The following is a 14,121-nucleotide window of genomic DNA, read 5'->3' on the forward strand; positions in this document are numbered from 1 at the left end:
ATGCCGGAAATAATGAGAAGATGCAGTAGTATCCGAAATAAAATGCCTTTTACAGTCATCGCATTTACTTCGCTTAGTTAATTTAAAACCAGCGTCAGTGATTCCAACTTCGCTTAGTTAATTTAAAACCAGCGTCAGTGATTCCAACTTCTTCGCTTTTGGGCGATTATTTTCTATTTCCGTCGATTAACAGTCAGCAATCAGCATTCTTAACTGATTCAAACACCTCCTGGTCCTCTTCGATCAAAACATCTTCGTTCCAAACATCAACTTTATCTTTAATAACATACTCAACGAATGTTTACTGTGTCTGCAAAGACGATTAACGATAACGACGAGTAAACATGAGCTATATAAGTAAACACAACGAAATACAATAATACAACGTTAACAACACAAGGAAATGAAGGCACGAGGCAAGCGAGTGACGTAACAAACGAATCGTTCTGCAGTTTGCCACGCACGAACGATCAAGTAACAATGGGCGACATACAATGGACAGTGACGTAGTTCGCCGACTGTAAACACAATATCATCTAGATATAATAATATTTTTTTCGGAGCTGTTTACTTTTTGTAGATTTACTAAAACCACTCATTTGCCGATACTGGGAAAATCTATTTTCCAACCGGTCACTTTGAAGCTTTGCCATGATAACATAGATAAAGCTTTCATTGAGTAGCTCTTTAACCAATGCTGCTTGTGAGCGCAGGATCATTCTCAAGGCATTAATGTCTGCCCTGACAAAGCATACGGCCGACAATCCCAGGTGTCCAACCAACCAGCAAATGATTTAAAAAATCAATTCATTTTAATTTGCCACAATGGCCGAACCAAGTGGGTTTGAAGAGAACCTTGTTTTAGAGCTGACCACTGTCCACCATGTGTGATCAGTGATAGAAAATTGCAAATGTCGGCCCTCTCAGGAAGATAATTTTTACACGCTGCCATTGTGGTGTCGTGGAAAATTGCCTATGCCATCGAAACATTCTGCTTATTATTATTAAAAGGATATATGCTTTGTATGTCAACTTTGAAGCTAGCCGTAAGTTGCCATCCAGTTTAGAAGTCAAAACCACGAAATGTAGTCTGCTTCACTCTTTAAAACTTCTTGTTCAATTGAAAAATTAAACGAAAGAAAGACAAATCGCTTGTTATTTAAAAGATTATTTCGTATATTCTTGACAAGATGAACATTGTTAAAAAATAAGTAAGTTTTGGGCTCATTAAGTGGATGCTGGATACTCGATAGCCCATCAGCCGAGCACGGATTTAAGAGCGGCAAAGGCATATTCACATTCCCCCCCTCCCCTCCGAGTATAGCCCATCAGCCGGGTTTGTAAAAGCTTTGCAGGTTTTAAGGTGTAGCGAATGAGTAGTGTGTTTCAAGCACAGATATATATTTAACTTAATGCATAAAGACCGAATATTAAACAGTCGTGTTGCATAACTAATCCATCTGGCGTAACTGTGTTTATGATTGAGCAACACGTCTTGCGTTTCTGCCACAAGGCAGGAAACTATCTGCCCAGTCCGCCCGTTCGGCGAACAGACCCCCTTTTTCAGTGTAAAACGTTCTTTCCTGTTACTGCTTTCGCACATGTTTCATGCTATCAAAGCCCTCCTATTTTCTGTGCTAGGAGGGCTGTAGGAGCTCTCTTATACTCTTGCTTCACTTTTGTCTCTAGCCTGATGCCGCTCGTTTGTTCGTCTAATAAACTGAGTTGTCGACCTAGCGTTATGGAGAGTCGTTACGTTGCGATGGGCGCTAGCGTGAACGGAACCACAGCACCCCCACCACGATGCGTGGAGATGGACGCGACCGTTGAGCCTTATTACCGCACCCCCTACAAAGGCATCAAGATTACCACTTTTTAATCTCCTCAGCAAAAACATAGAATGCAATGGGAGTTCACTGCAGGCTATTTGATAAGCCTGGGCATTTGTATAACGCAAAATCAGTGCAAAGCGGATACATTTTGAGGATATGGTTTAGGACGTTTAAAATAAATTCTTTGCTGCAGTTCTTTAAACACAGACACGGGACGATCCAAAAAAATACTTTAAAATACGGGGGAAAACTGACAATCATGCTGTATTTATTCAACTTTGCATTTTTTCCTTTAACAAACCAATCTGGAAGTGAAACCGGGCTGTTCTTATTCCAGTTTCACACGAAGTTCCTCGTCGATTCGAATAGCACAGGTTACAAACGGCAAATCCGTGTCTTTAAAATCTAGCTTCTAAAAAGTACTGCTGTTTCTGTAATTTTACAAGTATATCCAGGAGGACAACAAGATTCAGTAATGTCACTCAGTGAAGTTATTTAGTCTAAACTACGAAATGCTTTTATCTGATCCGGTTTTGAATTTCGGTCTGATGGAGGAATTCGCGATATAGTTCCCCGTTCTTTTAGTTTAACGTGAGCAGGAAGCATCATATTTCCCATCATAACGTTTGTAAAGCGTTATAGGCTCACCGTTTCGTCGTTCCCCGTTCTTTTAGTTTGTATCTTATTGGGAGTCCGTACGAATATTTCGCTCTGTCGAACGCATCCTACTAGAAGATTCTCGGTTATTAAAGTGTCCGTTTCGTAAAACTTATCAGAAATCGTACTGTTCCTTACCCTTGGTTGTACGTTTGGGCAAAATCTTCGGATGTGTCCGTACTGGCCGCAACTAAAGCATTTACGACCAGCTGATGGGGTGGGTCGAGTTGGTGGTATGTTTCACACTCGTGATGTTTCAGATGAAGCTAACATTCGCTTCATCCTCATCGTGATCCAGTCTTCTCTCGTTGGGTTTACTTGTTTTGTCACACTTTCTTTTCGGGCACATTCACAGTAGGAGCAGCTACTTCCAGTATTTGAGATGAAGGTTCTGAATTTAAAACCAGCTCTGCTGCATCCCAGAAATATTAGACGTACTGAAACGAGGGCTAACTTAAGTTAGCTTTATTCAAATAGAATCAAAGTATGCTGAAACACAAAACATAGGTTTTACAAATATTAACGACATAACGACGAGTAATATATAGCCTAACAAGTCTTAAACCGCCGAACTAAGAATACTGTGAACTGAAAGGAAGGGAGTCGCTTATAAGGATCGCTGATTACAGACGTCGATTACTAAGGAATGTTAAAGGATTACAGAAGCTGATTACGAAGGAATGTAAAAGGAAACGAGGATTAGTATTGAAAAGAATTCGCGGTATTTCGACATAGAAATAGTAAAACAAAACACACATTACAATCTCCCGTTCTAAAAAAACAAAACATACAAGGTAAGATACCGGAGGATTTAATTATTTTGTCCACTCGCCATAACGAGCAGGAGGGCGGCGTTAACGTGTAGATCTGCGAAGATGAACGTGTCGTTCGTTGTCTTCGGAGTTATCCGGTTCCGGAGGAGTCTCCACGCGAAAATTATTAGCATCGGAGGGCATGACGGGGGTTTCCTCTACCTCGTTTCTTCCATCTTCGGGGTACCCTGGCGTAGGAGGCGGGAATACTTCATTCGGTGATTCTGGAGAACCCGGGCACGGTGCAAGAACCGAAGTAGACACCGTACTTTCCCGGCCATCTGAGTGTCTCACGTGAGCATACGAGAGGTTGGCTTCTAAAAGTGTAACCGGGTCTACCAAAGGCTGCCCTTTTGTTCGTACGAAGCGCCGCATTAATACGACCCCCCCTTTCATCAACCAGGATGGCATCGCAGTCCCGGTCATGGCACGTCTGGGAAAACAAAAAAATCGTTCATGGGGAGTTTCGTTAGTGGCGGTACAAAGAAGGGAACGAACAGCATGCAGGGCTTCAGATAAAACCGTGTCCCGTTTAGATTCCGGTAGACCGCGGCTATGAAGGACCAGTTTAATGGTCTTCCAAATTGTTTGATTGCTCCTCTCGCATTGACCATTTCCTCGCGGGTGGTAAGGAGTAGAATTACTTACCGCGATACCTCGCGAACTTAGATAGACTCTTTTTCTACGGCGGTATATTTTCGTTCGCTTTGGTTCAGGGTACGCGACATAAAAGCAACAGGCCGACCCTTTTGAGATAAGACGGCGGCAATGAAAATCAGAAGCGTCAGTTTCAACTTGAAACATCGCGTCATCCGAAATCGACCCTAGCGATACGTGACAGAGAGCTCTTCTTTTAGCTTCTGGAAAGACGATAGAGCTTGTTTTTCGAGCGGGAAGGATTTGGAGTGCAGTAGGGGTTGCACCAGACGAGAAAAATCACGGATCCACTTAGCATAAATACGAAAACATACCCAAGACACGCTTCAGTTCTTTTGGCGACCTCGGGGCCGAAAGATCAAGAAGAGGTTGCAGGCGATTTGGATCGGGTTAAATGTTGTTCTGCGATACCCCAGAAAATCCAGGCTGGTACAACGAATATTAGACTTTTCCTTATTTAGAGTAAGATCGTGTCGGCGGGCGGCTTCCAGCACTTTCCGAAGATTGCAATCATGCTCTTCCAACGTCGCACCCGTAACGGTAATATCATCCAGATAGGCGTAGACCTATCGTAAATAAACTCATCAATGGCACGTTGAAAAGCGGCTACACACCATTAGTAACCCCGAAAGGAAGGCGCGCTTGTATTGATAAAGCTTACCATTGGCTTCAAACGCCGTATAGTGGCGTTCAATATCATCCAGATAGGCGTAGACCTTTCGCAGCTTATTATCGTAAATAAACTCATCAAATGGCACGTTGAAAAGCGGCTACACACCATTAGCAACCCCGAAAGGAAGGCGCCTTGTATTGATAAAGCTTCATTGGCTTCAAACGCCGTATAGTGGCGTTCCTTTTTGAGTAGAGGTACCTGGTGGTAAGCGGATCTAAGATCCAGAGAACTATAATATTTGTCACGAGCCACTTTATTAATGATGTCTTCAATTTTCGGAAGGGGGTACGCGTCCAACTGGGTGTAGCGGTTCACCGTTACTGAATAGTCAACGACTAACCCTCTTCTTTGGACCTCTTGATACAACGAGAACTGGGGCCCTCCACGGGGAGCGAGCGGGTTCGATAATATCACAGTCCAACAGTCTTTGTATCTCGCACGTTATAAAACTTCTGATCGTCTTTGCTATATCGGCGGGTCGGTGCCGCAATAGGGGAGCAGTTCGGAAGCATGAATTGAAAAAGCCGAGGAGGCTTCAGAACTGCCGGGTTCAAGACAGCCGATGAGAGACTCTTCGACGGGGGAATTTTAAGAGGAGGTCTCGGTCCACCCATAGCGAAGGTGACTTCCACATGTCTCTTTAGAAAATCCTATCCAAGTATCACATCAGCGCAGAGCTCTTCAAGGATACAAAAGTACAGGAAATACGAGTTACCAAGCAAGTCGATATTCGCCGACGCTTCTCCGCAGGTTGGCAGAGAAAGGCGAGATGAAGCCATAGAAATTGACTTTAGCGGACCGAACGATTTTAAGTCGAGTCGATCAGCTACGTGTTTATTAACGAAGTTGTCAGAGGCACCAGAGTCTAGCAGGACCGTGCCTGGGCAGGATTCCAACGAAGCGTCCACTAATGCCGGACCTAGACAGGAAGAAGCGCCAGCGAGGTAAGAGCAACCTGCCTTTCTTTAGGAGTACTAAAACGAGTTTCGGTAATGCCGGCAGCCGCCGTTCTCTCCCGGTACGAGTCCCGACTTTGAGGCGACGTAAGTTATTTCGGCGTCGGCTTCGGCACACTGTGGCAAAATGGCCTCTCCTGCCACAATTAAAACAAACGGAAGCCCGTGCAGGGCAGGTCGGGCGGTCATGTTCAGGACCTCCACAGAAAAGACACTCCGTTTTGGGAATCGAAAATGTTTTGTAAGATCTAACCGCCGCCATCAGAGAATTGTTATAATTTAAACCGTCAAAACCATCTACAGGAAGGTTATCTTTCTCATAACCGGAGGCAGGAGCGGAAGAAACGTGCGAAGATACTTTCCCCATCAGCATCGATTGTTGCTGAGCCTTGTCGAGGCATTCGGCAACCTCTGACGCTTTGCGCAAGTCTAGATCGTCTATTTCTAATAGACGCTGACAAATGAATGGCGAGGCGAGACCATTGATAAACGCATCCCTTGTCAAATCATCCTTGTATTTGGCGGCTGATTCGCAAGAAGCGCTGTAGTTCCCGCAAATATTCGGCAACGCTTTCTTGTGGGTTTTGTTGACGGCTAACTAGCATGTATCTAGCAAAGATATTATATCTAGCAAAGATATTATTTTTCTTCTTGACGTAAACCAGTTCCAGGGCACGAACGATTTCATCGTAGGACTCCAGATGTTTGACGAAAGAAAATACCTCTGGAGAGATACAATTTACGATTATTCGTCGTTTGTTTTCTCCAGAGTTCCAGGGCACGAACGATTTCATCGTAGGACTCCAGATGTTCGACGAAAGAAAATACCTCTGGAGAGATACAATTTACGATTATTCGTCGTTTGTTTTCTCCAGAGATTTCACTGTCTTCGGAAAGGCGAGCGATGAAATCTTTGACCGTCCTGGCCTCTCCTGCCACAATTAAAACAAACGGAAGCCCGTGCAGGGCAGGTCGGGCGGTCATGTTCAGGACCTCCACAGAAAAGACACTCCGTTTTGGGAATCGAAAATGTTTTGTAAGATCTAACCGCCGCCATCAGAGAATTGTTATAATTTAAACTGTCAGAACCATCTACAGGAAGGTTATCTTTCTCATAACCGGGGGCAGGAGCGGAAGAAACGTGCGAAGATACTTTGCCCATCAGCATCGATTGTTGCTGAGCCTTGTCGAGAGGCATTCGGCAACCTCTGACGCTTTGCGCAAGTCTAGATCGTCTATTTCTAATAGACGCTGACGAATGAATGGCGAGACCATTGATAAACGCATCCCTTGTCAAATCATCCTTGTATTTGGCGGCTGATACGTCGGAGAAAGTACAATCCTTCGCAAGAAGCGCTGTAGTTCCCGCAAATATTCGGCAACGCTTTCTTGTGGGTTTTGTTGACGGCTAACTAGCATGTATTTAGCAAAGATATTATTATTTTTCTTCTTGACGTAAACCAGTTCCAGGGCACGAACGATTTCATCGTAGGACTTCAGATGTTTGACGAAAGAAAATACCTCTGGAGAGATACAATTTACGATCGATTATTCGTCGTTTGTTTTCTCCAGAGTTCCAGGGCACGAACGATTTCATCGTAGGACTCCACAGAGGTTCGACGAAAGAAAATACCTCTGGAGAGATACAATTTACGATTATTCGTCGTTTGTTTTCTCCAGAGATTTCACTGTCTTCGGAAAGGCGAGCGATGAAATCTTTGACCGTCCTGGCCTCTCCTGCCACAATTAAAACAAACGGAAGCCCGTGCAGGGCAGGTCGGGCGGTCATGTTCAGGACCTCCACAGAAAAGACACTCCGTTTTGGGAATCGAAAATGTTTTGTAAGATCTAACCGCCGCCATCAGAGAATTGTTATAATTTAAACCGTCAGAACCATCTACAGGAAGGTTATCTTTTTCATAACCGCAGGCAGGAGCGGAAGAAACGTGCGAAGATACTTTCCCCATCAGCATCGATTGTTGCTGATGAGCCTTGTCGAGGCATTCGGCAACCTCTGACGCTTTGCGCAAGTCTAGATCGTCTATTTCTAATAGACGCTGACGAATGAATGGCGAGGCGAGACCATTGATAAACGCATCCCTTGTCAAATCATCCTTGTATTTGGCGGCTGATTCGCAAGAAGCGCTGTAGTTCCCGCAAATATTCGGCAACGCTTTCTTGTGGGTTTTGTTGACGGCCAACTAGCATGTATCTAGCAAAGATATTGTTTTTCTTCTTGACGTAAACCAGTTCCAGGGCACGAACGATTTCATCGTAGGACTCCAGATGTTCGACGAAAGAAAATACCTCTGGAGAGATACAATTTACGATTATTCGTCGTTTGTTTTCTCCAGAGATTTCACTGTCTTCGGAAAGGCGAGGAAATCTTTGACCGTCCGTATCCAATACCTAAAATGTCTGGCCGCATTAAGGAGCTTCGGGTTCGATGGATAATGTCGAGGGCCTCAGGAACTGTTTGTCCATCGTGAAACTATTTGGATAAATTGAAACGAGGGCTAACTTAAACTGTTTGTCCATCGTGAAACTATTTGGATAAATTGAAACGAGGGCTAACTTAACTTAGCTTTATTCAAATAGAATCAAAGTATGCTGAAACACAAAACATAGGTTTTACAAATATTAACGACATACAACGAGTAATATATAGCCTAACAAGTCTTAAACCGCCGAATATATAGCCTAACAAGTCTTAAACCGCCGAACTAAGAATACTGTGAACTGAAAGGAAGGGAGTCGCTTATAAGGATCGCTGATTACAGACGTCGATTACTAAGTAATGTTAAAGGATTACAGACGCTGATTACGAAGGAATGTTAAAGGAAACGAGGATTAGTATTGAAAAGAATTCGCGGTATTTCGACATAGAAATAGTAAAACAAAACACACATTACACGTACCCTTTGAGATGAAGGTTCTGAATTTAAAACCAGCTCTGCTGCATCCCAGAAATCTCAGACGTACTCTATTTTAATTGGTATTGCACGCGCGGGAGCCGAGATGCTTCAGGGCGTAAGTAGACAAACTCGCGCTTGCTTCGTCTCGTTTTTGTTGGCGCCCAAACAGCTTGAAGCGCGTCTTCTCTCGGTGAGGCGTGCCGTTGGTCACTGCAATAGCTGTTTCCCACAGAAATAAAAAAAAGAATTGTCGGTAAAGGAGAGAGCATGATACACTCTCTCTTTTTCACGACTCGTTTACTATAGTAGTCAATAGAAGCCAGGGCATTTTTTTCGTTTTTTGACTTAATTTATAGTAGTTGTAGCGGTTGATGTGGAAAAGCAGTAGATTTAATCTTTAATTTAATGCACCAACAAAATATATTGAAGCCTCGCGAGACTGAATGTCTACAACTTACGTCCCTCTAATAACCGGTTTTTCGTGTACAACATTCTGGCATTCGTGTAAATATACGTCTTCTTTGTGTAGGCTCAAAGGGAGACAATTAAAGGGCCTAAACACACCCCACGTCACTTTATTTTTATGGCAAATTCATAAAGCGACCGTTTTATTGATTCCAAAAATACTTTGCTTATTAAAATTGGTCCAGTATAGGCGGAGATATTCGTCCTCAAACAGTGATCTCTAGCGCTATCTTTTTTTACTACGAGCTCCGTGATTGTGACGTAGGAACGTACTAGTCACGTGACTGATTCATTCGTAAAAGCGAAACCTGCATTTTTTTGTACTTTTTTGCGTTTTTTTTTTGTTCTCTCGTTTTTCGCTGAAAACACTGCCTCTCGCCTTTCTGAATGGGAGCGGCCACGCTTCAACAATTTTGTGACGTGTTTGTCACGTGGGTAGACACTTCTCAATTTTTTTCGCCACGCAACTTTCAAATCAGTTTTTTTAATTTTACGGTGTTTGAGCTGGAATATCTTTGGTTATACAGAACCGATTAAAACAAGTAAGGTGTCATTGGAATTAGAAAAACACACTCTATTGATTAAAGCGAAGTACATTTGGGGTGTGTTTAGGCCCTTTAAAGTATCGTCAAAGCGCAGTTAAAACACTCCCGATTCCTTTAATGTCTATCTTTGTATAATTACTGACGCTGCACACCCTACGGGGCAAACTCACTGGGCGTTTTATTATCTTTTTGCCGTGTGTGTTTCTGTTATAAAAAGGGTGTTTTTCGTCATGGCATTATCGTGAACGCTCTCCGCGATTACTCTTTCGTGTGTTGTTTTCCGCCACCGTTGTCTTATCAAATAAAGGAGTCAATATTCTGTTGACATTTCGATCGCCCAGATGAGGTTCAGGATCGAGTACGTATAGAGAGTTGTTACAGCCACTATTTATGACCACCCCCCCACATTTGGTGACCTCGGGACACGACCTTCCGAAGACAAATCAACGGTGAAGCATTTAATTTATTTTGCATGCTTATTTTACATTATTACTTTGGGTTTCGTAAGTTATACCATGGCCCCAGGTTTTTCCTTTTTTAAACGTTTACGAAATAAGTCGAAGTCTAAACGCACTGTGCCACCACCTTCCTCCTTTAGCACAAAAGATTTATCTTGTACACCGAGTGAAACTAGTCGGTTTATAAATGATAAATATGCCAATGGTGATGCCTATGGGAACGCGCGTATGGGTTATGTTAAAGCCGATCTTTTGGGTAATAAATCGCGCGAACAACCCCAATGTGTCAGTAAAATATCCCCCACTACTAGTGTTAATGCAGGGATAACTGCACGCGAAATTATGCCAAATAAAACGACCAATTTAGAGATTCCCTCGTTCTCGCCTTCCTCTGTGCGCCTGTGGTTTGATACTATAGAACGCATATTCGACTCCAACCAAGTTTGTAGTGAGTGCATTCGCTTCACTCACGCTGTTTCAGGCCTTGGGCTTGAACAAATTGATAAAGTCAGTCATGTTGTTTTAAATGGCGATGTTGATTTTCCTTATTCTAATTTAAAGTCTGCATTACTTAAGTTTTACGAACCGACCGAAGTAGAACGATTACCTAAGCGTTTTGACGCCAATGGTGATGCCTATGGGAACGCGCGTATGGGTTTTTTCGCCACGCAACTTTCAAATCAGTTTTTTTAATTTTACGGTGTTTGAGCTGGAATATCTTTGGTTATACAGAACCGATTAAAACAAGTAAGGTGTCATTGGAATTAGAAAAACACACTCTATTGATTAAAGCGAAGTACATTTGGGGTGTGTTTAGGCCCTTTAAAGTATCGTCAAAGCGCAGTTAAAACACTCCCGATTCCTTTAATGTCTATCTTTGTATAATTACTGACGCTGCACACCCTACGGGGCAAACTCACTGGGCGTTTTATTATCTTATTGCCGTGTGTGTTTCTGTTATAAAAAGGGTGCCCAAATACTGGACACTACGTTTTTCGTCATGGCATTATCGTGAACGCTCTCCGCGATTACTCTTCCGTGTGTTGTTTTCCGCCACCGTTGTCTTATCAAATAAAGGAGTCAATATTCTGTTGACATTTCGATCGCCCAGATGAGGTTCAGGATCGAGTACGTATAGAGAGTTATAGCCACTATTTATGACCACCCCCCCACATTTGGTGACCTCGGGACACGACCTTCCGAAGACAAATCAACGGTGAAGCATTTAATTTATTTTGCATGCTTATTTTACATTATTACTTTGGGTTTCGTAAGAATCAACGGTGAAGCATTTAATTTATTTTGCATGCTTATTTTACATTATTACTTTGGGTTTCGTAAGTTATACCATGGCCCCAGGTTTTTCCTTTTTTAAACGTTTACGAAATAAGTCGAAATCTAAACGCACTGTGCCACCACCTTCCTCCTTTAGCACAAAAGATTTATCTTGTACACCGAGTGAAACTAGTCGGTTTATAAATGATAAATATGCCAATGGTGATGCCTATGGGAACGCGCGTATGGGTTATGTTAAAGCCGATCTTTTGGGTAATAAATCGCGCGAACAACCCCAATGTGTCAGTAAAATATCCCCCACTACTAGTGTTAATGCAGGGATAACTGCACGCGAAATTATGCCAGATAAAACGACCAATTTAGAGATTCCCTCGTTCTCGCCTTCCTCTGTGCGCCTGTGGTTTGATACTATAGAACGCATATTCGACTCCAACCTTACGCATATTCGACTCCAACCAAGTTTATAGTGAGTGCGTTCGCTTCACTCACGCTGTTTCAGGCCTTATGGGCTTGAACAAATTGATAAAGTCATAGAACGCATATTCGACTCCAACCTTACGCATATTCGACTCCAACCAAGTTTGTAGTGAGTGCGTTCGCTTCACTCACGCTGTTTCAGGCCTTGGGCTTGAACAAATTGATAAAGTCAGTCATGTTGTTTTAAATGGCGATGTTGATTTTCCTTATTCTAATTTAAAGTCTGCATTACTTAAGTTTTACGAACCGACCGAAGTAGAACGATTATCTAAGCGTTTTGACGAGACACAGTTGAATGCTCACAAACCCACTGAAATGTTGAGCAAAATGACATCGTCGCTAAGCAGCAAGCAGTCACGGCAATAACTGCGATGTCACTGAAACCTTTTTAAATAAAGGATATGTTGATCGTTTGCCTGAAGATGTAAGGTACACGCTTGGTATTGAATATGCGCAGCCTGATATTGAAACTCTCGATTGTAAAGCAGATAGTATGATGTTAAATTTGCCGCATTTTGTTCCTAATTTATCGTCTACCATTCATGATGTTGGTAACGCGGGCGAAACTCTTTCGCCTACCAGGATTAGCTTTCAGGCGTCTGTTAATGATAATTTGCGCATTCACCAGCTGATCGACGAGCGCAATTCAATTAAAAATGCTTTCTCTCAGCTTCCTCTCAATGTGTAATACCCCCTGTTAATCTTGGCTTTTACACGTCTAACGATGTTTATCAGCGCGGTGATGTTAATTTCCCACCTCGCAAGAATGCCTGGCGTTCACGTTGTTTTAATCAGCCTCCTTGCTGTCGCCACCGTAAACGGCGCAACCGTCGTTTTTCTCCTTCCCAATTCTGCTTTTATCATGCTACATATGGGTACCGAGCGCATAAATGCATTCAGCCATGCAGTTGGCATAATGATTCCAGGAAACGTGTTAAGTTTTCCACGTGCGCGGTGAGCCGGAATAATTGGACTTCTTACACGCCGTCTACCTTTAATGTATTTGATAATCGTCTAAATTATTTGTCTTTCCTTTGTGATTCTAGTAGCGCCGTTAGTGTCATTCCTTTATGGTTTGTCCCTCGTTTTAGTCGACGGAAGTCCATGCGCTTGCAAGATGTCTCCGGTAAAACCTTTAGCTCTTATGGTCAAATTAAACTTATTCTTAATCTTAATATGGGTCGATCATTCGTATGGACTTTTAAGATTTGTGATAATGGTCTTTAGCCTCTTCGGGAACTGCCTAAGGTGTCGTCGACAGGCCCGCTTGTATTTTGTCGTAAACAAAAACCGGTTAGTAAAGGCGCATATGGTTTTAATGCCGTTTCGTCGAACCCCCCCCCCCCCCCCCCGATTTAAATTCTGCCTGTTCGCGTCCTGTGCCAGTTAATAGAAACGTCGGGCACCAGATTGTCACACGTGATCACCCGGTTGCTTACCGTTCCAATCCTCTTTCCACATCTCCAAAAATTAAAATCTCGGTTGTTAACGGTCCGCCTCGTGTTGAAGTTAAAACGCCTTCTTTTCCGAACGACGCCATTGATCTTCACGAAATTTCTCGCATGCAACAAAATAATGATTTTCCTAATGATATGGAACTGTATGGAAGTCTTCAAGTCGTAAATCGCCCCCTGCCTAACTGTAATGATGTCATATTTGGTGACGTATCCACCGGTTCTTTCCGACTCATTATTCCGTGTTTGCTTCGTCGCAAAGTTTTTGGTACTTTACATTTTTTGTCGCATCCATCAATCAGAGCCTCACAAAAACTCATTGGCGATAGATTTGTGTGGTTCGGAATGAGATCTGACATTCGTGATTGGTGTGTGTCTTGTGTTTGTAAACAACATGTGGTTGTTAAATCGTGCACCTCTTGGTTAGTTTCGACGAAAGGTTATTGACGCATTTGACACTAGTTAGTGACTCGGAAATTATACTGACAATCTGGGTTGTATAAGTTACGGTGCGTCCATTTTTGCCTAGACTATTTTTTTGACGTTCCCACGCAATTTAAATCCCCGGTAAAATATGTTAATTAGCGCTTTAGTAAACTCGAGGGAACGTCACGTCCCATACACCAGGCATATAAATCATCCCCTTTGTCTCATATTTTGTGTCTACTTCTATTACAAAGATTTCTCCGTTTACTATTTTATTTTATCAGTCAAACCAAACACTTAAATTTTTCTTCTTCTATGTTAATTATAATACACACTTTTATGTTTATAAAATTACTTTCCACGTCTATCCCAAAACAACCACAGGACTGCATAATTTTCTTTTTGCATTGCTCTTGGTTAATTACATTTCTTCATTCACACTGCTAAAATCAATAACTTTGTTGTAATCACCTTTAATTTTGTGACATATTTTTTTTT

At 42.6% G+C, this 14,121-nt stretch overlaps 2 protein-coding genes across 2 annotated transcripts; one reads left to right on the forward strand and one right to left on the reverse strand.

The window, feature by feature from the left end:
• Positions 1–2,929: 2,929 nt before the first annotated feature.
• Positions 2,930–3,848, reverse strand: LOC149726469 (uncharacterized). The gene has a single exon (XM_089890626.1). It carries the CDS (start codon positions 3,725–3,727, stop codon positions 3,344–3,346), a length of 384 nt encoding a protein of 127 aa, XP_089746752.1. The 5' UTR covers positions 3,728–3,848; the 3' UTR covers positions 2,930–3,343.
• A 6,031-nt stretch (positions 3,849–9,879) lies between these two features.
• LOC149726470 (uncharacterized) lies at positions 9,880–12,431 on the forward strand. Its single transcript, XM_089890348.1, has 2 exons — positions 9,880–10,598; positions 12,091–12,431. The coding sequence occupies exons 1-2, from the start codon at positions 10,028–10,030 to the stop codon at positions 12,429–12,431; spliced, it is 912 nt and encodes a 303-aa protein (XP_089746474.1). The 5' UTR covers positions 9,880–10,027.
• The last annotated feature ends 1,690 nt before the right edge of the window (positions 12,432–14,121 follow it).

Source organism: Ciona robusta, chromosome 12 (genome assembly GCF_009617815.1).
Source record: "Ciona robusta chromosome 12, ASM961781v2".
In the NCBI taxonomy this organism is placed as follows: domain Eukaryota; kingdom Metazoa; phylum Chordata; class Ascidiacea; order Phlebobranchia; family Cionidae; genus Ciona; species Ciona robusta.

Coding starts and splice junctions, on each gene's coding strand:
- LOC149726470 (XM_089890348.1), top strand. CDS start 10,028: ATGGCCCCAGGTTTTTCCTTTTTTAAACGTTTACGAAATAAGTCGAAG. Junction 10,599..12,090: donor TAAGCGTTTTGACGCCAATG/GTGATGCCTATG, acceptor GTCGCTAAGCAG/CAAGCAGTCACGGCAATAAC.
- LOC149726469 (XM_089890626.1), bottom strand. CDS start 3,727: ATGACCGGGACTGCGATGCCATCCTGGTTGATGAAAGGGGGGGTCGTA.